At 47.1% G+C, this 26,305-nt stretch overlaps 1 protein-coding gene across 13 annotated transcripts in view; it reads left to right on the top strand.

Moving 5' to 3' along the window:
• The window catches only part of ZFHX3 (zinc finger homeobox 3), a 618,952-nt gene extending 593,707 nt beyond the window's left edge, over positions 1–25,245 (top strand). For all 13 annotated transcript variants that reach the window (XM_080552446.1, XM_080552438.1, XM_080552447.1 and 10 more), the window contains 4 exons: positions 50–250; positions 9,337–9,439; positions 10,803–16,280; positions 20,825–25,245. In XM_080552446.1, coding sequence (XP_080408572.1) covers positions 50–250; positions 9,337–9,439; positions 10,803–16,280; positions 20,825–22,419 — 7,377 coding nt within the window. In that variant the 3' untranslated portion in view covers positions 22,420–25,245. The remainder of the gene's footprint in view (positions 1–49; positions 251–9,336; positions 9,440–10,802; positions 16,281–20,824) is intronic.
• Positions 25,246–26,305: the final 1,060 nt, after the last annotated feature.

Genomic DNA, 26,305 nt, shown 5'->3' with positions numbered 1-26,305 from the left:
GAAAGCAGCCACCGTAACAATTGCACAATTCCTTTGTCTTGTTCTGCAGATGTACCAGTGTCCATACTGCAAGTACAGTAACACCGATGTGAATCGGCTGCGGGTGCACGCCATGACCCAGCACTCAGTGCAGCCCATGCTTCGCTGCCCGCTCTGCCAGGACATGCTGAACAACAAGATCCATCTGCAGCTGCACCTCACTCATCTGCACAGTGTGTCCCCTGACTGCGTTGAGAAGCTCATCATGACGGTAAGTCGCTGCGTAGTGAAGCATGTCTGCTGCCTTCCTAGGAAATATGAGGAGTGAAGGCATGGCCTGACCTGCACAGGCTAAGTTCGCTGTAGTGGGCCACTGTGGGCAGCTCCCCGATCTGTCTGCACTCAGTCATTTGTTTTTTTCCCATCCCTGCATGTTTCATCTCCAGAGTCTAGCTTGTGTGTGCTTGAGCACTGTGGAAACTGCCAATAATGGAGTGTTGAGTAATTTCCTTGTGAAGAGATTGAAATAAACATGATTTCCTTTAGCTACTGAGATCGTTGCATGGGATTGCATTTTGCACAGAAGCTTCTGGGAGATGCAGCAGCTGATGTGCTGTGCTGGTCCAGTTGCAGAGAAAAAAGGTGCTCATATGTTGATTAGCACTTCTGAGGACAGCCAGGGTGATTAAGGTAACATTACAGGAAATTAGGTATCAGGTTTCTGCTTAAAATATGATTTTAAGAACCAATAGTGTAGCTTCCCTTGGCACTTTCACATTGTGCAGGGGAGATAGTCCTGTTGTGCAGCCCATGTTCTGCACTTTGTTCACTTAATGAGGATCATTGTTACAGTCACATGAGATAGACTGAATCTGTTATTTCAGTGAGGAATTACTCCATCCAAAATGGCAGTGCTTTTGTTCTGTAACAATTCACTTTTTTCAGGGTAACAAGCAAGGGATGCATCAATGCTGACCCAAGGAAGGTGAAACCTTGGGGTATTGTTGAACATTACAGCTACTGTTTCAAGTGCCATCTTTAAAATGTTTTGAAATACCTGGTTTTAAATTAAAATTTAAGAATACGCAGTTAAAATTCTCTGAAGTAGGAAGTTAGGCCACCAAAGTGTGGAGTGAAAGTTCACTGAATAGAGTCAACTGTCTTCATATAGATCTCAAAATTTGTAACAACTCCACTCCTAGAAGTTTGTCAAACAACATTGTGCCTGGGGGGGGTTTGTCATTGTTATTGCTAGTGCAGCTTCTGACATGGAGCAGAAACTTCAGACAACAGATTGCGATTCAGCACTAATATGTTTGCATGAAGCTTTTGTTGCCCTGTGTCATTATTTTAGCATCTAGCATGGGAATCCTTCTTCAGTGCTGTCTCTGAGAGACCAAAATTTGGCTTAAGAGCTAGTACTTGGTGAAAAGTAGTAAATCTGCAGCGCAGTGTTCAAGTTGCCATTTGTGACTGTTTTTGTGCTCTGGCTTGTTTTACCCCAGCACTGTTGACTGAGGATCTCTCTCTGGTACTGGTGCACACATGGGGTAGCATGCATAACTGCCAAACCTCTTCTGTGGGACTTGTACATACCATCACAACACAGACGTGCTCATAAAAGGCTTACCACATTCTCCAGCACTGATGCGCTTGCTCCAGTAAATAATATTTTGAGTCCCAAAATGTCTCTTTCATGAATTCCTTTTTCATGGGTTTCACATGAGTGTGCCTTTCCATTTGTTAGTGTCAGTCTAAGATACAGGTAGAATTAATAAGGCACATTTTCAAAAACCCTTCTAAATTCACAAATCAGATGTATTGTCAGATTTCTACACTTTTTTTTTTTTGTTATAATCTTCAAGGCAAGGTTGTGTCTGCATTTAAGAACTTGTTGCCAAGTATAAGTGTTTATTTTAACTCCTGACAGTTCTTCCTCTTTGTGATTATTTTTTCCTGAACCCCATTTCTGCCTGTTTTTCCCTTCTTTGCTGATTCCTGATCATGGAGGACAATAATATGTTTGTCATACTACACATTTTCTTTTGTCAGCTCCCCTTCTGTAGCATCGTCTGAGCAAGCACATGCAGTGTTACCCAGCTTTTCTGTTACCATTCTTTGCTCTTCTCTTTCTATCACCCTTCCAGTCTTCTTGTGTCTCCTTCTTAAACACCTTTGTGCTTTTCATCTTCCCTCTTAGCTTTATGAGTTACCTGTCCTTTCATTTTCCTGCCCTTTCTCTTTGGCCTGTCATGCTCTGCAGGAGCCGAAGATGCAGCCGAAGATGCATGCCGAAGGTTCACAGTGGCCACTGTTTGACCAAGCACTTGCAACTGCCAGGAAGAGCTTTGTGTACCCAAGTAGGCACTACAGCTGAAAACACATAAAAATCCAGCCAAGTTGACAGATCCCATCATTCTCTGAATAACAAAATATAAAGAGATTTTAGGAGAAAAGAGCAACAGCAGTTCACTAACACTTAAAAGCTGGCCATACTCACAGGCTTGAGTGAGTGTGAAGCTCTGCTCTGCTGGACCACTGCATGCATCTAGGTTAAGTAACTGTCCTGTCACACAGACCCAGGTCTCTGAGACCTACCTCTGTTTTAACTGATGGTGCTTAAGTGTGTAAGTAGCTTCTGAGAATTTGATCAAATCTTGTTAGCTTCTTACTAAATTGATGGAAGACATTTTGACCTTATAAAAGCAGTAAAAAGAAGCTGATCCCCTTTCCCATGCCAGCAAGTGTAACCAGTTTGCTTAAGGGTATGCACTTTACTGGTAAGCAGATGGTTCGTTTGAGTCAGGCTGTCTGCAGAGCTCACAGTCCAGAAACTGATGTGGTTGAATTAGTGCAACCGCTTCACCTACACAGATGTATGTCCTCCAGGGTACAGAGAGACTGATGGAAGTCACTTGTTCAGGAGCTTAGGGGCACCTCCCAGAGGAGATGACCAAAGCAACTGCTGTAGTATGCAGGACAGTTTTCTTAGGTCATTGCGTCTTCTGTGCTGGAGTGGGACCTCCCTCATCTGCTGCAGCATGCAGGACTTCTGTTGAGAAATGTGAAGACTGGCTTATCTGTGGAGCTCACCATCTCGCTTGTTCCTTTTTTATTCCATCTTGCCACTGCCCTTGGCCCTGGGTAGCTGTTTGCTTTGGTACACAGAGTTATGTCTGGGTAGGAAGACTGCCTCTCCTGCCTCAAATCAAGTTGTGCATGGGGCAAGAAGATGGCTCTTTTCTGTATTACATGACAAATGTTTGGTGAGATCGGTATGGCTTTTGCAGAATGTGGCAGCATCAAACGTTCCTAATCTTGCGTATTCTAGATTCTTGTCTCAGCCTGACATGGGAATCGGATCTTGGTGCCACCGAGAGTGAATTGCAGCCCAGTAAATGGGAGCCAGGTCCCTTTCGACACAGTGTCTTTGCACTCGGCATTTGGAGGAGGCTCCAGTTAATAATACCTTATCAGACGCCTTTCAGGAACCTGCAGTGTCTAATATGTCTGTTGCCATGGAAACGGCTGCTTGCTTATGCTCAGCATCTCATATCTGTGTGGTTCGTGCCCCTTCCTTTTCATATCAACAAGCAGCCCCAATGGCTGTCCCACGGGGAGCAGCCGCAGCCGCTCCGGGGAGCGGGCCCTCCTGCCAGCCCTGCCACTGGGGCAGGGCCCGGCAGGGCTCCAGCGATCCCCCACGAGGTGGGGGGCCAGGGAAGGCCCTCGTGGGGCAGGGGCTGCTGCTTGGCACCGTGCTGCAGGCTGCTCTCGCCTGTCCCTCCCCATCTCCTGCTGCTGCCGATTCACAGGGCTGGCGAACAAACGTGGCCGAGTTTGTTTTATGTGGCGTTTCAGCTGCTCTGAACAGGTCCGATCGCCATCTTCCCACGTAGCAGCCTCTTTGCTAGTCCTGGGCCCGCGCCGCTTCAGCAGAGAGCCCCTTAATGAGGGTGAAGTGCAGTTCGCCTGCATAGTCGATTGACAAGACTGATGGGCTCAAACCGGGAGAAGGGACGGCTTCCCAAGAGCCTCCGGTGGCGGGAGCGCTCCCTCCTCCCCCTGCCTCCTTTATCGTTCTGCACATTCCTCTCTCATCATTTCTGTTGTCAGTTTTCTCTTCCTCAGTTTAAGGTGTCTGTTTTCAGCTGCCTTTTCATCTTCTTCTTTTCTCCCTTGCTTTAAGAGTAATTCTTTCCCATCCCTGCCATCCTCACTTCTCCCTCGTGCTATCTGTACATTTTTTCCTCTTTCCTATTGTCTTTTCTTATTGCTCTCTCCCTTCTGCTGTCATTCAATTTTTCTCTCTCCCTCCTTCTCGCCCCCTCTTACTCCCCCCTTTCCCTCTCACTCTGTGTCTCATTCTCCATCTCGGATGAAGGTAATGAAAATAATCGGGCTTCATTAATTCTGAGCCCTGTGAGATGATAGCCATTTGGAGCCATGTTTGCCAATTAGATGGTCTAAATTAGAAGTGACCTTGGTATACTGCCATCGCTTTGCCTCTCTGAGTCTAATGAAGCTTTTCACTCCAGCACCCTCTCTCTCTCTTTGTAATGGAAATTACCTCCTTTGTCTGGTTCGGGAACCTTGCATCGCATGTGTATTTCCCCCTAGGTTGCATGGACATAGGGATAGTAATGTATCTCCTCAGACCCCTTCTGGAGATTTTCTTTTCAAAGCCACACGATTTCAGCACTCTTGGGCCATTTACAGAGGAACCACATGGACTGTCCACATACTGTCTCACTTTGTCCTGAGGAAAGTAAGAGAAGGCAGATCCAGTGTGTAAAGGGAGCTGGTTATTCACGCCATCCGAAGATTAATTTTTTGGACGTGACAAGAATATGCTTGTGTCACGCTGCTGGGGCCAGCGCAGGAGTGATGCAGCTCTGAGCCTCAGGCCCGTGCCGCTGAGCTGCTCTGCAGTTCATTGTCTTAAAAATACCGTAGATGCAGTCGTAGCAGGAGGCATGCTTGTCACTGCTGGCAGTTGCCACCTGTGAGGATGAACTTGCAGGTTGTTCCCAAAACCAGTGACAGGTAGGTCTTCTGCTGATGGTACGTGTCAGAGCATATGCCATTTGCTGAAGGCGTTCATGAGACCAGGAGGAAGGAGACATGGTGTGTCCATCCTTGTTGTTTTTTTGTTTTGTTTTGTTTTGTTTTGTAAGAAGTCACTGGACTTCATTATTTAAAGAACAGGACATCCATTTGGGGTTTCCAAGCATGTAGGTAGCTCTCTTCATCCAAGGAACTTTATCTTCTTAAGGAGAGCTGAATTTCATCCGAAAGATGGGGTTCTTGGAGGCACAGATGCTTGTTCCAACAACTATCTACCCTCTAAGGCAGATAACTGACTTCTCTGCAGCAAAGTCCTCGGGCCAGCGCTCCCAAGCCCAGTGCAAACTGCAGGGAGATGTTTTGGGAGGGAGGCCAGGTTCCCCGGTGCGGCGAATGGGACAGGGACTTGGTCGGTTCTGTGCTGCTGTCAGAGACAGTGCTCAGAGCAAATGCTTGCTCAGCATCAGGGCTTCCACGCCTTCCTGGGGGTACGCACTCCAGCTGTCCAAGTACTGATAAACAGAACCCGATCATTATATCTGTATCCAGTCACTGGGCTGTCAGAAAGAACAGATAAGGGTGACCACTGATCCTTCCCCGTCCCTCAGGTTCATTTGGTCAGAAAGATCAAGGAGTGATGCAGTTCGAGGGGACCATTTGCATTCCGTGCAGTAGCACTGCTCAGCCTGGGCGAGACGGGGGCTGTACGAGCAGGCGGTGCGGGACGAGCGCTGTGGGGCCGTGCGTGGAGGTGGATTAGAAAACCTGGCTGCGAGAGAAAGCTGAAAGGCTTTGCTGGTGGCTTGTGGGCCAGAATATCACGGCTGCAGCTGCAAAGGGAATTCAGTTTAATATTAAACAGAGCAAAAAGAGTATGTACAGGTGGAAAGGAAGAAGACAAATCACATTTGTCTCAGTTACATTTGTAGGATCGTTTTTTTAGTAACAGTTCAAATTGTCTGACTTGTTGCTATTGTGAAACAGTTGGTGTTGAAGAGAAATTTAAGCCCAGAGATGCAGGTTTAGAGCAGTCAAGGATGGATGCCAGGATTACATCCCAGGTATTGCCTGCTCAGGGAGGTAGAGAGCACTTAACGACTGCACAAGCTGACACAGACTGTGCTCAAGGTAAACACGTTCCTCTCTATCACCAGAACAGTTAATGCCGTTTAAATACATCTGAAGTACAAAATGCTGTGTTTCAGAGCACCACTCCTCGTTTATCTGTCAGGTGACCATGCCCTACTAAACCTTCCTGTTGCCTCAGTACTCTTGTTATTTGTTTATATTAAAAGCAGCAACAAGATGCGAGGCATTTTCTGCAGATGCAAGGAAATACATACAAGGTATATATTCCAACAGGTCTGAAGGATAAAAGGGCAAATAGTTCAAAGCTGGGAGTCTGGAATTCAGTATAAATGCAAAAGAATTTGAGATGAGCAGCCCATTTTCTCTATTCTTTGTCTCTGCTCTCTGCTTGGTTGGTCGACCGTGAGGATGAAGAAACACAGTCATCCTGCCCAGGAAGTGGCATGGGAGAGGGGGGCAGCACTTTCAGGAGAAACCTGCATGGTGCTGAATGGGTACAGGATGAAAGCAGGGTCCAGATCAGTTGCTGAAGCAAGACCAGTGCCCTACTTTCAAGGTTGTGCTTCCCAGGGGTAGCCCTGTATGGCTGTCTGGACTGCCTGCTGTTGCCCCACATCCATATCCAGAATTTCTAGTTTCCTGTACTTTTCTCAAAGCTTTTTTCTCTTTGCCTTTTGGGATTTTGTGTCTGTAGCAACTTAATGTACCACAGCCTTAGGGTGGTTTTTTTTTGTTGTTTTTTTTTGTGTGTGTGTTTGCTTTTTTTGTGGAGGGAGGGGTAGAAGTACGTTGAGAACTGTGGCTGTGGAGATGCAGGTAGATAAAGGTAATTACTTAAACACATATAGGGCAGGACTTACTGGTTTGGAGACCCAGATTAAGATGCAGAGGAGCATGTGAGGTTGATGATTATATTTCGGGGAGAGTTAATTGACGGAAGGTGAAGGCAGACAAAGAACCGCTGCTTACTGCCTTCTTGAATCCCAATCAGGAATTATGATTAAAGACGCGGCGAGACAACAGAGGCCTGATGAATTGGTGTCTTTTTTTTTTCTTTTTTGCCGTCATTCACACTTGATTGACTTCAACCTTTCAAGTGCAAAAGTCTCTCTTTTCCATTATTATTCATAGCCATCTGAGTTTTTCTAATTAAAGTGTATGAAAACAATTACTGATCCGTCGTACTGAGTCTGGTAGTGGGGATGGCTGCCTTACTGTAATGCGTATAAAAAGCCCACAGTTTTCTATAATGATGTGCAGCTGAGGTGTTAGATAATTTTATTCTTTTTCTACTCTGTTGGGGTTTTTTTAATTTCTCATGATTTATTTTTCATAATTCCTAAAGATCCTAGGAAAGCACTCTCCCTGCTGACAAAGCTGAGAGGGACAGTTCCTTCATGCCTTTCCTCCTCTGCATCCCTGCCCGGCCCCCTCCTCAGAGCCCCACTACTGTGAATGAACCAGTGACCTTTCCCATCTCCTGACCCACCACTCATAGCCATCAGATGCTCGTGGTTAAAGTAGAAGGTGGAATGAATTTGCTGTGCTCAGCTTCCTTCCTCGTGATTTATCAATGTCAGCTGCCTTTCCTGCAGACATCTGTAGGACTCGGTGCTTACCTTCATGCACCTGCCCTCCACGTAAACCAGGGTAGCCCAGCATCTCTCTTTGGTACGGTTTGGATGTCTGCAGCCACTCTTGTGAACCTTTGTTTCTGAGCTGCATTTGCTTCCATTCACTTAAACTAAGGTCTAGTCTGTGTCAGTTTGGATTTGACATGTGTGTCCATAAGGAAGGTTTCATGTCCTGCACAGAGGCTTACAGTATTTCAGCTGCAGCTTCACCATGGGTTTGTTAATATCTCATGCAGTTCGGCCAGAGTCTTGTGGTCCCTGACTTTCCAGAAAGCAAGCTATCCTGCATGCTGGTAACAGCTTCACTCACTCTCTTCTGAAATTAAGGTTCAGATGCCCTCTTAGTGTCTGACAGAAGGATGGAGAGGCTTGTTTTGCTTAGAAACGTACCTGTCTAGGAGTGCTTGTTTCTGCGTCACTATTCCAGCAGTCAGAGGTTGGGAGCACAAGCACTGTAAGCGTTGCAAGTCAGTGTTGGTTTCTGTTTCTCCAAGTACCATCATGCTGGTGAGAGGGAATGCTCCTTGAGCACCAGCAGCAGGGGAGCAGGCAGAGCTGTGGAGGTGTCTTTGCTTGCCACAGGCACATAACCGGTTCTGGCACCATGCGCTTGAATACAGCACGAATGGTCGCAGTGACGCAGGTTTGTCTGAGACAACGACTGTGGGGCAGCTTTTCGGTTGTTGTGAGATACTGACCATGGAAGGTTAAAAGGGCATTCATTGTCCTACATCCAATAACAGCCACACACAGCCTGGTAGCTAGGTGGTTTGTACTTGGTGTGTGTGACAGGATAAATTCAAAGAAACATGGTTTTCCAGAAAAAGATGAGTGTAAGCATTTGACTCTTTCAAGGAGCATCTCTAGCTGAAGCACACAAAATCTCCAGCTCTTCAAAAATGTTGGTACTCAAGTACTGCAGTGGTAATGATGGTGCAGGTTCTAGACAAACACTTGAAGAGAGGCGAAGGAAACACAGCAGTCAGAGCAAGGAAAGGGTTACCAATAGCTTTTCATTTCACAGACAATTTGCTGTCTTTTTAGTCTTTCCTTATTCATCCTTTCCTTTGTCACCTCTCTCCTTATTTGTACTTTTCTTTCTCATGCCCCTCCTTTTCCTGCATCGATACACTTTGAAAACAGTGCTGCAATGCTCCCTAGTTCAAGATTACAGTGTACTTTACGAGGTATGATTTAATTAGGGGCCTTATTATGTTTTCAGCAGCTTAAGGTGGGCCTTTCAACTTATCTACCTAATTGGTTGCACAAGAAGTTTCACAGCCCATGACAAAACATTGTCAGTGATCAAAGTCTGAATTCTACATAAAGGAAAAATATTAATAATAAGATTATTCTTCAAGTGTGCACTGCTAATTATGTCCAGAATGTAACTGTAGAAACACTTTTGACTGATGTGAGCTTTGTCTAATAAACATGAGTCTTCAGTGAGCTATGAAAAGTGACGCCTCTGACTTTACAATACTGGTGTCTAATTTTGCTACTGAAGATGTTAAAAATATTTCCCTCTGCTTTTCTTTTCCCTACATCCCTACTTCCCTGTCTCCAGGTGACAACACCTGAGGTGATGATGCCCAGCAGCATGTTTCTGCCAGCAGCCACTCCAGAGAAAGATGGGAACTCCACCACCGAGGAGCTGGGGAAGCAGCCTGGTGAGTGCGGGTTAGTGAGGTCCACGGGTCCCACCAGTCCCCCAGCTCCTGTCACCTGGCTGGGGACTGTGTCCAGGGACATCTCCTCCTGGGCAATCTCCACGTACCCAGCTATGTCCTGAGGACCACAGTTGGCCAGCACATGGCAGAGCAGTCTTCCCTTACCTGTACCACAAACAGGACAGTGCCCCCGGTGTCTCTGCAGTGGGGCAGAGCAGTGCAGCTCAGAGCTGATGAGCATGGCTCACACACCATTGCAATTCACATGGAGGTTGTGGAAATTCTCCTTACAAAGGAGAAGACCAGATGGAAGCAGCAAAAAGGAGAGGTGGTAAGAGGGCTTAGAGAATTGGTAGAGAAACCACAAGGGTTGCTGCTGCTGGCCACAGACTGTACTAACACCTCTGCTGCCATCGTAGCTCAAGTACGTACATTGGGCAGGTTTCAGCTGCTGCAGTGCTTATCCAGCCCAAACCTCCTCTGCCTTTTTCATTGCCATGCTGTGTTATGAAGGCATGGATGTAAATCAACGGCTGTTTAGTCCTGGCTTTGTAGCGTGATGTGAGAACATCCCAAGAACATCTTTCTGCACAAGCAGAAGTGTCTGGTCTTAAACTTGGCAGGGAAACAATGTTGGTCTTCCTTCTGTGCCCTCCTGGAAAGTCTGTAGGGAATGTGGTAATGAAGACAGCCCTTGCTTCCTTTCAGGCAGACAGCCCCAAGGCAGTGATGCTGGTGGGACAGCACTGGCATAGGCAGGAAAGCTAATGCTTTACTGGATGCTGGGATCCCCTCTTTGGCCTCCACCCTTACCACACTCTTCTGGCGGAACTGTGCTGTTAGGTCCCAGAAAAGTGGCAGTGCACCGAGTGCTTGTTCTTTCTTCTCCCTTCCTCCCTCAAACAACTTCCTTTGAGCTGCTGCTAGCAGGACCTGAATTTCATTCCTGTTTTTAGCTTTGATGGGACCAAGACTCAAATATTAAGTTCAGTTGGAGAAATCTTGCTGGAAATTAGGCAGGACATCAAAGAAAAACAGCAAAGACAGATAGGTGGCTGGACAGCCTTTGCTTAAAAGGGAGAATTAAAGGTGAGAAATGTAGTAGGGGAATGTGTATGTGTGAATGATTCTCAGATACTCAAAGTGAACAAGAAAGTAAATTGTGTAGGTTTATGTAATGGTCCATGATGAGGGTTAATGGGCTGGTATTAAAATAAATGAGTGAAGGTAGAGGAGAAATGTTGGAAATACCTATTTGTCTTGCAGAGAAAAAAAAAATGACCTAGTTGGGGCAAAAAATGGTGTTGATCAGCCCTTGTGCACTGGTGTAATTTCCAGTTTTGTTGTGATTTTGTTTTCACAGAGATCTCTGAGGACTCAGGAAAGAGTCTTTTGCCATCAGAAGGTGCAGAGCACAGCAGCGATCCCAAACCTGTTGCAGCCGATCAGAGCTCTGCCCGGGACGACTCTGGTTTCCTCTGCTGGAAGAAGGGGTGCAACCAGGTGTTCAAGAGCTCAGCAGCCCTGCAGACACATTTCAATGAAGTTCACGCAAAGCGGCCGCAGCTGCCAGTGTCTGATCGCCACGTCTACAAGTACCGTTGCAACCAGTGCAGCCTGGCATTCAAAACCATCGAGAAGCTGCAGCTCCACTCGCAGTACCATGTTATCCGAGCGGCCACCATGTGCTGCCTCTGCCAGCGCAGCTTCCGAACCTTCCAGGCCTTGAAGAAGCACTTGGAAACCAGCCATCTGGAGCTGAGTGAGGCCGACATTCAGCAGCTATATGGTGGTCTTTTGGTCAACGGGGACCTTCTTGCTATGGGCGATCCTTCGCTTGCAGAAGACCACACTATAATAGTTGAGGAAGATAAGGAGGAAGAGAGCGACTTGGAAGATAAGCAGAGCCCGACAGGTAGTGATTCAGGGTCAGTACAAGAGGACTCTGGCTCAGAACCAAAACGAGCCTTACCCTTCAGGAAGGGCCCTAACTTCACTATGGAGAAATTCCTAGATCCATCTCGCCCTTACAAATGCACAGTCTGCAAGGAATCTTTCACACAAAAGAACATTCTCCTGGTCCATTACAATTCAGTTTCTCATCTGCATAAACTGAAAAGAGCCCTCCAAGAGTCTGCTACTGGGCAGCCTGAACCTACTAGCAGCCCAGACAACAAACCCTTTAAGTGTAACACCTGTAACGTGGCCTATAGCCAGAGCTCTACCTTGGAGATCCACATGAGGTCTGTCCTGCACCAAACCAAGGCTCGCGCTGCCAAGCTAGAGGCAGCTGGGGGCAGTGGCAGTAGTAACGGAGCTGGCAATAGCAGCAGCAGCAGTCTCTCTTTGGGTTCATCCACACCAAGCCCAGTGAGCACTAGCAACAATAATACTTTTACAACTACCAACACAAGTAATTCGGGCACAACTCCCATTCCCAGCCTGCTCAACCAGGTATCCAGCGACAGCTTGGGAATTGCTCCCATAGGTAACCCTGTTAGCACTAATATCTCCTCCCCTTCTGAGCCCAAAGAGGTAAACCGAAAGAAGCTGGCAGACATGATTGCATCCAGGCAGCAGCAGCAGCAGCAGCAACAGCAGCAGCAGCAACAGCAGCAGCAGCAGCAGCAGCAGCAGCAACAAGCTCAGACCTTGGCACAGGCCCAGGCTCAAGTCCAGGCCCACCTGCAACAAGAACTGCAGCAACAAGCTGCTCTCCTGCAATCTCAGCTATTCAACCCAGCACTTTTGCCGCACTTTCCAATGACCACTGAGACCCTTCTGCAGCTTCAACAACAGCAGCATCTTTTGTTTCCTTTCTACATCCCCAGTGCCGAGTTCCAGCTCAATCCAGAAGTTAGCTTGCCTGTCACCAGTGGTGCTCTAACACTGACTGGCACAGGTCCGAGTTTGCTGGAGGACCTGAAGGCCCAAGTTCAGCTCCCTCAGCAGAGCCATCCACAGCTCTTACAACAGCAGCAAGGTCAGCTGTCCTTGTCACAACCTCATGTCCTTATACAGCAGAGCCAGCACCCGGAGAAGAAAAATAAATCTGTAGTGAAGGAGAAAGAAAAAGAAACCCCACGGGAAAGGGAAGGTGCAGAGAGGGGAGACAATAATGCAGCATCTAAGGAGTCTTTGTCTGATAACTTAAAGCCCAAAGACAAGAAGGACTTTGTACCAGGCAGCAATTCGGAGCCCTCCTTACTGCCTCCACGTATTGCATCTGATGCAAGAGGGAATGCCACAAAAGCCTTGCTAGAAAATTTTGGCTTTGAGCTTGTCATTCAGTATAATGAAAACAAGCAGAAGGTGCAGAAGAAAAATGGGAAGACAGAGCAAGGTGAGAACTTGGAAAAGCTAGAGTGTGATACATGTGGCAAGTTCTTTTCAAATATCCTCATCCTGAAGAGCCACCAAGAGCATGTTCACCAACATTACTTTCCCTTTAAGCAATTAGAGAGATTTGCCAAACAGTACAGAGAACACTATGACAAACTGTACCCACTGCGGCCTCAGACCCCAGAGCCACCACCACCACCTCCACCGCCCCCACCTCCACTCCCTCCAGCACCTCCTCAGCCAGCTTCTACTCCTACCATTCCTACTTCTGCCCCACCAATTACCTCTCCTACGATTGCACCAGCCCAGCCATCTGTGCCACTCACTCAGCTCTCCATGCCAATGGAGCTCCCCATCTTTTCACCACTTATGATGCAAACCATGCCACTACAAACATTACCTGCTCAGCTGCCACCCCAGCTTGGTCCTGTAGACCCTCTGCCTGCCGACTTGGCCCAGTTATACCAGCATCAGCTCAACCCTAGCCTTCTCCAGCAGCAGCAGAACAAGAGGCCACGGACACGAATCACTGATGACCAACTCAGAGTTCTTCGGCAGTATTTTGATATTAACAATTCCCCAAGTGAGGAACAGATCAAAGAGATGGCGGACAAATCTGGGTTACCCCAGAAAGTGATCAAGCACTGGTTTAGAAACACTCTTTTCAAAGAACGCCAGCGCAACAAGGATTCCCCATACAATTTCAGTAATCCTCCCATTACCAGCCTGGAAGAGCTGAAGATAGACTCACGGCCTCCTTCTCCAGAACCTCAAAAGCAGGAGTACTGGGGAAGCAAGCGATCCTCCCGGACACGCTTTACTGACTACCAACTCAGAGTCCTGCAGGACTTCTTTGATGCCAATGCTTATCCAAAGGATGATGAATTTGAGCAGCTTTCTAACTTGCTGAACCTCCCAACACGTGTCATAGTGGTGTGGTTCCAGAATGCCCGTCAAAAAGCTAGGAAAAACTATGAGAATCAGGGAGAAGGCAAAGATGGAGAACGGCGGGAGCTTACAAACGACAGGTACATTAGAACAAGCAACTTGAACTACCAATGCAAAAAGTGCAGTCTAGTCTTTCAGCGCATTTTTGATCTCATTAAACACCAGAAAAAACTTTGTTACAAAGATGAGGATGAAGATGGACAGGATGATAGCCAGAATGAAGACTCTATGGATGCAATGGAGCTCTTGACTCCAACCAGTTCCTCCTGCAGCACACCAATGCCCTCACAAGCTTACAGCACACCTACGTCTTCAGCTAATGCAACCTCCTCAGCTTTTCTGCAGCTCACAGCAGAGGCAGACGATTCCTCCACCTATAGCTCTAAAGTAGAAGCTACAGATGAGAAACCAAAGCAGTCTGAACCTCCAAGTACACAGCAAAACCAAACTCAAGAGAAGCAAGTGCAACCAAAGCAAGAGTCTCAGCAGCAACAGGACCAAGGAGAACAAAAGACAAATTCAGCACACCAAAAGATTTCACAGTTATCCTCCCCCTCTTCATTACAACAGCCACCTCCCCCTCCTCAGCCCCCTCAGTGTTCTTTGTCACAGTCAAGCCCAAGTCCATCTCAGCTGTCACATCTCTCCCTCAAACCCATTCACACATCCACCCCTCAACAGCTGGCAAACCTACCTCCTCAGCTAATCCCATACCAGTGTGACCAGTGTAAGCTGGCATTTCCTTCCTTTGAGCATTGGCAGGAGCATCAGCAGCTTCATTTTCTGAGTGCACAAAACCAGTTTATTCACCCCCCGTTCCTGGACAGAACGCTGGATATGCCTTTCATGCTTTTTGATCCCAGTAATCCACTACTTGCGAGCCAGCTGCTATCTGGTACATTACCACAGATTCCAGCAAGCTCCGCTACTTCTCCATCAACTCCAACATCCACAATGAACACACTGAAGAGAAAGCTGGAGGAAAAGGCCAGTGCAAGCCCTGGAGAAAATGACAGTGGGACTGGAGGAGAAGAACCTCAAAGGGATAAACGTCTACGGACAACAATTACCCCAGAGCAGCTGGAAATTCTTTATCAGAAATACTTGCTTGACTCCAACCCCACACGGAAAATGTTGGATCACATTGCACATGAAGTGGGCTTGAAGAAACGTGTTGTACAAGTTTGGTTTCAGAACACCCGTGCGCGGGAAAGGAAGGGACAGTTCAGAGCTGTAGGGCCTGCCCAAGCCCATAGACGTTGTCCATTCTGCCGGGCTCTCTTTAAAGCAAAGACAGCTCTTGAAGCTCACATCCGATCCCGCCACTGGCATGAGGCCAAGAGAGCCGGATACAACTTGACGTTGTCTGCTATGCTCTTAGATTGCGATGGGGGACTCCAGATGAAGGGAGACATCTTTGATGGAGCAAGCTTTTCCCACATGCCACCAACTAGCAGTGACGGTCAGAGTGTTCCTCTCTCCCCAGTGAACAAGAGCATGGAACTGTCACCTCGGACTCTGCTGAGTCCATCCTCCATCAAGGTGGAAGGGATAGAAGACTTTGAGAGTCCCTCCATGTCCTCGGTCAACCTGAGCTTTGACCAGACAAAGCTGGACAATGATGACTGCTCTTCTGTCAACACTGCAATCACAGACACTACAACAGGAGACGAAGGGAATGCAGACAATGATAGTGCAACAGGGATTGCAACTGAAACCAAATCTGCATCAGGACCGAGTGAAGGTCTCACAAAAGCTGCCATGATAGCAATGTCTGAATATGAAGATCGTCTGTCTTCTGGCCTGGTCAGCCCAGCTCCCAGCTTTTACAGCAAAGAGTACGATAATGAAGGTACTGTGGACTATAGTGAAACATCCAGCCTTGCAGATCCCTGCTCACCCAGCCCTGGTGCAAGTGGTTCAGCCAGCAAGTCTGGGGAGAGTGGGGATCGGCCCGGACAGAAACGCTTTCGCACTCAGATGACTAATCTCCAGCTAAAAGTTCTTAAGTCATGCTTTAATGACTACAGGACACCTACCATGCTGGAGTGTGAGGTCTTGGGCAATGACATTGGACTGCCAAAGAGAGTTGTTCAGGTCTGGTTCCAAAATGCTCGGGCAAAGGAGAAGAAGTCCAAACTCAGCATGGCCAAGCATTTTGGTATAAACCAAACAAGTTATGAGGGACCCAAAACAGAGTGCACTTTGTGTGGCATCAAGTACAGCGCTCGACTGTCTGTACGTGACCATATCTTCTCTCAACAGCATATCTCCAAAGTTAAAGAAACCATTGGAAGCCAGTTGGATAAGGAAAAGGAGTATTTTGACCCAGCTACTGTACGTCAGTTGATGGCTCAGCAAGAGCTGGACCGGATCAAAAAAGCCAATGAGGTTCTTGGTCTGGCAGCTCAACAGCAGGGCATGTTTGATAACACCCCTCTGCAAACTCTTAACCTTCCTGCTGCGTACCCAGCACTACAGGGCATCCCTCCAGTCTTGCTCCCAGGCCTCAACAGCCCATCCTTACCAGGCTTCACTCCATCCAACACAGGTGGGTATGGATGTTACCATACTACCCAGAGACACAGCTTAACTTGATGCATCTTTAGCACAAGTGGATGTTCCCTTCAGAATGACCGGTAATAGGATACTTGGCCCTTTAGTTAAGCATGTTTACTTGAGAGCAAATAGGCATCAGGTGTTCTATCTGTAATTCCTGAATTCAGTTTTTCCAGCAAAATCTGAAATTGAGCAATGTTGCATATCTATGTTTTGCTAGCACAGACTTAAAATTCTGATGCACCTTCAAGGAAATGGAAAATAGAGGATTTATCAAATAGAACGTGAAAAGGACTAATGTACTGAATGCATTGTTCATTATATCTTTCCTTTTGATATTAAATTCAGTTTATGCAGTGCCGTCCCAAGTTTTCAGTAATTCTGAACTGTTTCCAGGGAAAATGTAATGTGCCTGGTAGTAGTGGTGACAGAATCTGGAGCATCTTTATGTAACGCCCTTATAGTGACCTCCAGGACAAATCCTGATGGGGTGGTGGGTTGTTTTTGAGCTATGAGCTGGGCACTGTCTGTAAATACCTTCTCAACCAACAACAGTGTATTCATAGGATAAATCTACTTTGTGTTTTAATAGGATATTTCTTAACAATACTACATAACAATGAAATTTGGCATAGTCCTTTGGATGGCCTAATTCCAGATATTGGACTTTGTCTTTTCAGGATGCTCTTTTCCCTTGTACCTGGTGGAGGGCTGGAAAGTATATGATGTATAGCAAGTACTGTCAGTAGAATGTACTATTCAGTACACTAGACTTAGAAAAGTTGATTCAAGGATTATTTCACCCCTGCTGCATCTGTGGCATCCCAAGGATATGCTTGCATCTGAATCGCAACTCGTGACAGAGTTAATTGATGTTCTCTAGGAGACCTGCTTTCAATTGGCAGACTTCTCTGTTTAGTTCTGATGATACCTATTTAAGTTGCCTCTCACCAGGGTCACTCTGCATTTGCAAAGATATCCCAAGAACTGATTCTAGTGTCCTGTCTCAGCAACAGGCTGAGTCTGTCTCAGATGGAAAACACTGTCATGCGTGGTCCTGCTACAGCATATGCCAGTATGCACCTTTGTTTTCTATACTGCACTGATACTGATCTAACGCTATTAAAGAATGTCCAGAAACAATAACTTTCTTTTACTGTACTGAACTAATTGGCTAATGATGAGTTATAATCCATGGTATAAAGTATAAATATTATCTAAGCATCTTCCTGGCTTCTTAATCAGAAACTGGAGTGATACCAGTCTTCAAAAAGACTTTCTGATGCTTTTTGTCAGCAGGCCATTTCTTAAGTTCTTTTTTCAACAGATTGAAGAACTCAGTGCTGATGCTGCCAGGTAACATGATAGCGTCATATTAATCAAATTGCCTTCTTCATTTGTCATGCAGGAGGTAAATCTTTGGATAAGCAAATCAAAATCTTAGTAAAAAAAAAAATAGCTGCCTTGAGCAGTTAGGTGGAACTTGGAACAGCTTATCTGACATTTGCTAGGGGGTCTGGTTGCAGAGTTGTTCACTATAAATCACATCACTAGTTAGTATCACATCACTGAAGTTAGTAGGTTGTTACAGTGACATTGGGTATAATATCCTAAAGAGAGCATTAAAGACCCATGACTCAAAACAGGCATCCTTCTATCCCCTGGGAAAAGGCTCTGTTCACCTTTGTCTCCACAACTAGTCATCTCTGAAGTATCTTCTGCTGGCAAATGGAAAAGAGTTGGGTTCTGGCCTTTCCAAATATGATCCACGCTCTTGGAGTCAAAATCCTTCTCTCCACTGGAGCAGCAGAGGGAATTACCTTGTAGTGTGGTTGCTGGTGTTCATGTCAGAAGCAGAAGAGATCGGAGTAAGTTTATGTGGAAAAGTTTTCTATTAGGAGTTAGGGCCTCTGCAAGGCTTTTTTGCATAGTTACAGGATTCCTTCCACCCCCACCCCACCCCGAGTAGATAAAATAGTTCTTGACTACGGGTGTAGGATAGTCCATTGTAATTAAACCATCTTTTAAAACAGTTGCTGTGAGATGTTCTTCTGTCTGGGGCTGCTGGCCATTCCTGCTCCTTGAGTGTAGTCTTAGGCATGTGCCTGATGGGGATCTTTGTGTGCCAGGACATTTTCATGCTATTTTTTTCCGACAGAAGATCTTGGTTCAGTGGCCAGAAGTAAGCCAAAATGATTTCTTTGGCAAATTATATTGTCAGCCTATCACAGATCAGCTCTGTGCTGTTTACTTAGTACCCCAAGTTTATAACAAGATCTACAATTACTTTTTTGTGCTTCAATATATATGTTGCCTTTATTTTTCTCCAAAGATCAGTATGCATCTTGGGGAGATGGGGCTACATACTATGAATGTTAAGAGTAATCAGTGACTGCCTAGACAGGACTAAGCTATTTAGAAAGTCAAACAGACTATTTGTGGCCTTTAGATAAAGCTCCAAAGGTCAGGCCATCTCAGCTCAAAGCCTGTCGAAACAGATAAGGCTGTGCATCCAGGAATGTTATGAATTAGCTGCTGCTCCTGTGCTTGAACCTCTCAGGGACTGTTCAACTCGGGAACATCAGTTTCAATGGCATCTATCCATAATATCCCCTTATCTGAAATCTATAAGGCTGCCGCGTCGAGGCTCACTTCATACCTTTACAAATCACTATTGTCTCAATACAGCATCAAGAGCAGTTGCAGGTTTCAGAAGGGCTTTGCTTCAGTCATCACTGAATTCTCCAGGGCTCTTATCCTGCCTCTTCCTCAAGCCCTGCTGCTCGCTTCCTTTACCAGGCTGTCCTCTGCAGAGCCACATCGGTTTTGTCCCCTCCACTTTACTCAGGAGGCCAGCTCTGCATGCAGGTCTCCAAAGCCAGTGGGTGAATGCAACACCATAGAGAAATGTACTGTTTATACTAGGGTGTCGTGCAGCCAGGATTTGAAGACTGCTGTGCCCCACTTTGCTGCCAACTGCTACTCAGCACATGATGCTGCAAAGTGGTTGTTCCTTCTCTGTATTCTGAGCAGTACATATTCAGTGGCACCCATAGTTACTGAATGAACTGCATTCCAGGAAAGGAGTGAAGTTTAATCTGAAGAGAATGAGTCCAGGAGACTGGAATAACTCCACTGTACAGGGGACAACAGCTAGAAAGTCTGGCTGAAGTTATACAAGAAAGTCAGGTGCATTGTTTGCGTTGAGTAGTTTCTTCAGGACATTTGCATCTGTTCAGCTCTCTGTGATATGTGGAGGTTTTCTCTCCTTGGTTTACAGAATCACAGAATAAATTAGGTTGAAAAGAACCTCTGGAGGTCACCTGGTCCAAACACCCTGCTCAGGCAGGGCCACCTAGAGCAGGTTGTGAATAACTGACTCATTTTTGAAAAGGCAGTATTTTCTGGTTTGCTGTCACCCTGCATCTGTGCATCACAAGAGAGACGTGGTTGGGCTGTCCTGCTTTCAGCCACAGGAAGGGAAAGTGGGCACCCAGGGACCCGGGGGAGCAGAGAGGCATCTTGCCAGGGAAGCCCAGCTGCTCTCCAGGAGCCACCTGGGTTCCCACACGCCAGTCCCCTGCCCCGGGTGCCTAGCCGCTCTCAGCACCAGCTCTCATCCAGCAGCCCTTCTCCAAAGCACCTTCTACCCTTGAGCCACCTCAGGCTCCTCATCAGCCTTCCCGCACATCCGCTTTGTTCCCTCACCAAATGCCCTCAGCTGCCCCAGCCCTGAGGTCACTCGGGTGTCCCTCTGCCATCTGCAGAGGGAAAACAGCCCCGTGGCTGCCGGCTGCTCTCGCCCTGAGCCGCGGGAGCTCATCAGCAGCTCGCCACTGATGGGTCATGGCAGATGTCTGTCCGTCCGTCCTCGCCCAGTAAGGGGCAGTGCAAGAATCTAGAGTACTGAGGGACACATCAGGCTTTATCCTTGGTAGCTCTTCTTACGACAACATCTCCTTAGCCAGTGTTTTCCAACTGTAGAGCAGTCGATTTTGCCAAGCATTAGGAGCACACAGAAGCTGGCAGCTGCAGCTCTTCCCCGGGGAAGTGCAAGCTGATGAACTAGGAGAGAAAACAGGATGAGGAACACATCCCTTCTCTGCACCCCTCTGGCATTCCCCACCTTCCTCCTTTCCATTTCCCCTGCCCCACTCCTTCGCATACGTTTTAAGTATTTTCATAATCCAGCACTAACTAGCTAACGTGAAGTGGAAGATGGTAACACCGTCTCACCTGAAGCATCATGGGCGGCCGTCAGGTGCTCGGCACTGCATGGCCGTGGGTGACAGGGCTGAAAGGCACGGCCCCTCAGGACAGGCACCAGGGGTTCGGGCATCCCCGTGCCCAGGGGAAGCGGGGCTGGCGTCCAGGCGCCCCAGCACGAGCCACGCAGCACAGGGCTGGTGGTTAGTCACTGCCCCTGCGTGGAGGAGGGAGTGCGGGGGCACTCGTGGGGTGTCCTGGGGTCACCCTGCTTTGTGCTTGCCACCTGCCCTACATTGACTCCTCACCTCTCTCTCCTCCCTCTTGCAGCTTTAACTTCTCCCAAACCCAACCTGATGGGCCTACCCAGCACAAGCGTCCCTTCGCCCGGACTCCCCACCTCTGGATTACCAAATAAGCAGCCCCCAGCCGCTCTGAGCTCGCCCACTCCGGCACAAGCCACGGCGGCCGTGGCCCCGCAGCAGCCACCGGCAACAACCCCACAGCCGCAGCAGCAGCAGCCGCCCCCGCCACAGCGCAAGGAGAAGGAGAGCGAGAAGGCAAAAGAGAAGGAAAAGGCACCCAAGGGGAAGGGGGACCCCCTGCCAGGGCCCAAGAAGGAGAAGGGGGAGGCGCCGGCAGGTGCCCTCTCGGCCCCGCTGCCTGCCATGGAGTATGCGGTGGAGCCTGCCCAGCTGCAGGCACTGCAGGCCGCCCTGAATTCGGACCCCACCACCTTGCTGACGAGCCAGTTCCTGCCCTACTTCGTACCTGGGTTTTCCCCCTACTACGCCCCGCAGATCCCTGGCGCCCTGCAGAGCGGGTACCTGCAGCCCATGTATGGGATGGAGGGGCTCTTCCCCTACAGCCCTGCACTGTCGCAGGCGCTGCTGGGGCTGTCCCCCGGCTCCCTGCTGCAGCAGTACCAGCAATACCAGCAGAGTCTGCAGGAGGCATTGCAGCAGCAGCAGCGGCAAGCGCAGCAGCAGCAGCAGCAGCAGCAGCAGCAGCAGCAGCAGCAGCAGCAGCAGAAAGCGCAGCAGCCCAAAGGAAGCCAAACCCCCGTCCCCACGGGGGCTGCCACCCCGGACAAAGACCCTGCCAAAGAACCCCCCAAGCAAGAAGAGCAGAAGAATGCACCCCGCGAGGTGTCCCCCCTCCTGCCCAAACCCCCAGAAGAGCCCGAAGCGGAAGGCAAGGGCGCGGACTCCCTCTGCGACCCCTTCATCGTCCCGAAGGTGCAGTACAAGCTGGTCTGCCGCAAGTGCCAGGCGGGCTTCGGCGACCAGGAGGCGGCCAGCGACCACCTGAAGTCCCTCTGCTTCTTCGGCCAGTCCGTGGCGAACCTGCAAGAGATGGTGCTTCACGTGCCCACCGGCAGCGGCCAGGGCAGCGGCTCGTACCAGTGCGTGGCGTGCGAGAGCACGGTGTGTGGGGACGAAGCCCTCAGTCAGCATCTCGAGTCAGCCCCGCACAAACACCGAACAATCACAAGAGCAGCAAGAAACGCCAAAGAGCACCCCAGTCTATTACCTCACTCTGCCTGCCCCCCCGACCCCAGCACCGCATCTACCTCGCAGTCGGCCGCTCACTCAAACGACAGCCCCCCGCCCCCCCGGCCTCCCCCGGCTTCCCCCCACGCCTCCAGAAAGCCCTGGCCCCCGGCAGCCCCCCGCGCCCCGCCGGGGAAGCCGCCGCCGCCGCCTTTCCCTCCTCTCTCCTCATCTTCAACGGTTACCTCAAGTTCATGCAGCACCTCAGGGGTTCAGCCCTCGATGCCAACAGACGACTATTCGGAGGAGTCTGACACGGATCTTAGCCAAAAGTCAGATGGACCGGCGAGCCCGGCGGAGGGGCCCCGGGACCCCGGCTGCCCTAAGGACAGTGGTCTAGCTAGCGTAGGAATGGACACCTTCAGATTGTAAGCTTTGAAGATGAACAATGAAAATTTAAATAAAAAAGTTAATAACAAACCAATTTCAAAAATAGACTAACTGCAATTCCAAAGCTTCTAACCAAAAAAAGAAAAAAGAAAAAAGAAAAAGCGTGGGTTGTTTTCCCATATAACGATGCCGGTGGGTTTTACATTTCTTTTTTCCTTTCCTTTTAATAAAATAAAACTTAAAAAAAAAAAATCTGTTACATTTGTCCTTTTGAAGGTACTGTTGGTCTGGGAGACAAAAGCCCGTGCTGCCTCCTTACTGTCTTCGGAGCTTAAGCCCCTTGTATATTGCCCCTTTTCAATAACGCCCCACGTCGATAGCACAGCAGAGGCCGGCATGCACTGTATGGGAAAGCAGCCCACCTTGTTACAGTTTTAAATTTCTTGCTATCTTAGCATTCAGATACCAATGGCTTGCTAAAAGAAAAAAGAAATGTAATGTCTTTTTATTCTCAGGTCAATCGCTCACACTTTGTTCTGTTTTCAGAATCATTGTTTTATATATATATATATATAATTTCTTTTGTTTGTTTTTGGGTTTTTTGTTTTGTTTTGTTTTCGTTCCAGAAGAGGTTGGGTTTTTGTTTTTGTTTTTTTTTTCTGTTCGTTTGTTTGTTTTTTTGTTAATTTAAAATGGGCAGAAAGTATTCAAGAGAAAATCAATGTGAACTGCTTTAGCTTTTCGGGGATTTTAAGGGTAGCTTTTCTGCTGAAGCCAATTTCAAGGGGAAAAGTTAAGCACTCCCACTTTTCAGAAAAAAATAAACCACAAAGAGTGTTGAGGACTCGGAGCTTAAAAATAAGTTTTAAAACAACTGACTTTCTGTATTTATGATAGATATGACCATTTTTGGTGTTGAGTAGATTGTTGCATTGGAAATGAACTGAAGCAGTATGGTAGATTTAAAAGAAAAAACCCTTTTGTGTACATTTAGCTTTTGTATGGTCCAGCTGACGGCTTCTCATTTGATGTTGTCTTGTTCATTCCTAGCCAGATAGATTGCAATCCATTGACTCGCCTAAGCTTTTCTTCCCTTTGTACCTTTACTCCCCGTTTTCCCCATCCTGTAATCTTCCACTTATGGTTGCTACCTTCATTTCTTAGAGGGTGGTTGCATAATTATTTTATAAAAACTAAAGAAAGAAGTTCAAAGGGTTTTGGGGGGTCAGTAGGATCCCTTGCAGAATATTTTTTGTTGGGGGTTTGAAACTTTTTAAGGCGTATACATACAGTTTACCTATGTCTGTTACCCTTGTGCACTTATCTCTTTCTTATTTTCCATTTTTCCAGTTTTTTTTCCTCTTCTTTTCCTCATTTTGTAAATGCTTCAAAGACTCTGTTCCTAACTATACGCATTTGTTTCTGTTTGTGTAATTAGGCTGCACTCTGTTCCTTCTTTTGAAAAAAAAAATAGTTTTTGTTACATTTTTTTTCTCTAAAGAAAATTCATGCTTTAAATAAAATCCAAAGACATACCCTTTCACCACTGGTGCAGAATGAGCAAAAAGGATTCTTTTTACTTGAGAATTTGTTTCTGATTTAAACAAACAAGTCTAAGTTTAAATAAAGAATAAAAAAAAGTACCCAGGTTGTTATCTGTGCTTCTTCTGCAAGCAGAGAGACAACTCTTAACGAAAATCCAGCATACCAAAAGGCAGGTTTCAATTTTGAAGTTGTGTCCCTGTGCTAGGCAGCCTGAGCAGTGAGTGCCCAGAGACGCAGATAGCGACGCACAGAAAGAGGCTCTATGTGAGGCGTTTGTGCTGACGTTGATCTCTGTGCTCCTGTTTGTGGAAAACACGCCGACATACACGCACACACGCACGCACGCACTCACACGTCTTTTGTGGTCTGGACTTTGAAAGGAAAACTTTGTGCTGCTAAAATGTAGATTCTGGAGACAAATAGATGCTTGCTTTCACTTCCGTAGCCAAATGTCAACAGAAACGGTCTCCTTTCCCCCCCCCGTTTCCTCTTCCCTGAAAGTGTGAGAGCCTTCTCCCTGTCATCCTCATCCTCCTTCTGCTTCAAAGGGAACTTCGAAGACTGTGAACGCAGGTTCCTCCCGCCGCCTTCGGGCTTCTCCTCCCAAGGCTGAAGCCGCTCATCGACTCTGCAAGAGACTGGAGCATCCTGAGAGACGAACGTGGGTTTCATTTTTTAGCGGGACTCTTTTATTTTTACAGATTTTTGGTTTTAGTTTGATGAAAGACTAGATCCTGAACTGTTGTACATATTTCTAACTAGGCTAATGCACAGTGCAAATTCCTTTTTTAATTGTTTTTTAAGTAGACGATACTAAAGAGAGTACCATCTAATATTCCTACCAGTATCCAGTTGTAGCATAAGGTGTCAAAAATGAAAACAAGTACACAAAATGCGTTTGCTGTTTTAACAAACTGTTTTCTTTTAACGAAAGTTCTTGTATTTCTCCCCGTGTTTGAGATGAACATTTTTTAAATTCTAAAGTTGTACAGTTTTGTTTTTCCATTATTTTATCTTGTTTGTAATTCTATGAAATATATATATATATATTTTTTGCCATTTAACTGTTGTATGTTACTCTGTCTGTATCATATAGAAATTTTTTTGTTTGTTCTGTTTTTTGATTATGTGATACAAGTTAACAATTTAACACTAGCTTTATCTGTCAAATTCTGCGAGGTCTCTTTTTGAAATCCTTTTGTTTTGTTGGTTTTGTTTTGGTTTTGGTTTTGTTTTTTTAATTATATTGCTTGGTCATAGTGCAATTTCCCTCTCCTTCTTCCCCCTCCTCCTTCCCACCCACTAAAAGGTTTTATAAATTCATTTCCTTGTATTTTTTTGTAAATGTTTCTAGAGACTTCCAGTGCGAGGTTGCCTCCTCCTCTCGCAGTCCCCACGCTATGGGGTGGGATGGCCGCGGGATGCGCTGTTCCCGGCCGCCCAAGGCTGACGGCTGGGACTGGACGCCCCCCGCCCAGCGGCCCCGTGGGACCCCGCGTCCCAGCCCCGCGCCCGCAGAGCCACGGTGGGAGCAGGGGCGGCCCCGCGGAGCCTTTTTGAGATCTGCCCCAGGGCAGTAAGCGAAGGTCAGCAGGCCAGGGGCCGGGCAGAGCGGGGCAAGCGGGGCATGAGGAAAAGATTTTAAACTTAGCATTGAGCGGGTTTCTGTTTTATTTTTAATAAAGAGCTTTTTTAAGTGGTGAAGATGGCCAAAGTTTCATACAACTGAGAATAAAGTAAGGCGTAAGGCGTGTGTTGGGGCCACCCGCGCCCACTGGGCAGGCGGGGCGGGAGCTGGCGAGGGAGGCACCGGCACGGCCAGCATACTCGGTGTTCGTGGAAATATATTTTGCTTTAGAAAAAAAAAAAAAAACTTTTAAATAGAAGCAGAAATTGGGTTGGTTGGTTGGTTGGTTGGTTGGTTGGCTGGTTGGTTGGTTGGTTGGTTTATTGGCGCTGAGATACTGCCCACTGTGAATCACAAAGCTTACTATTTTTTTTGTTTTCATTTCTGGGGGGCGAGTTTGGGTAGAACAGAAAGCATAAATGAGGTGAAGAGGGATATGAACAGCCTTTGCAATGTACAAAAAATAGAGCAAGTGAAACCAAAAATGATGTTCTTGGTGTTTTTCTATAATGTAGTCTTGTTAGCTTTTTTTGTTACTGTAACAATGCTGATCTCGAACTGTACCAAAATACATGGAGACTAACAGAAACAGAAACCACATGGAACTTTCAAAACTTTAAAAAGATTTGTCACAAAAGACTTTGTTGTCATAGTTGAGTTGACTGTAGATGGTAATTGAATATACTCCTTTGGAAATATTTCATCACGTATGTTTCCTGCTCATTGTGATACATTAAAAAAAAAAAATGAGCAAAA

This window comes from Anser brachyrhynchus, assembly GCF_964034855.1.
Source record: "Anser brachyrhynchus genome assembly, chromosome: 12".
In the NCBI taxonomy this organism is placed as follows: domain Eukaryota; kingdom Metazoa; phylum Chordata; class Aves; order Anseriformes; family Anatidae; genus Anser; species Anser brachyrhynchus.
This window is presented reverse-complemented; position numbering and strand designations above follow the sequence as displayed.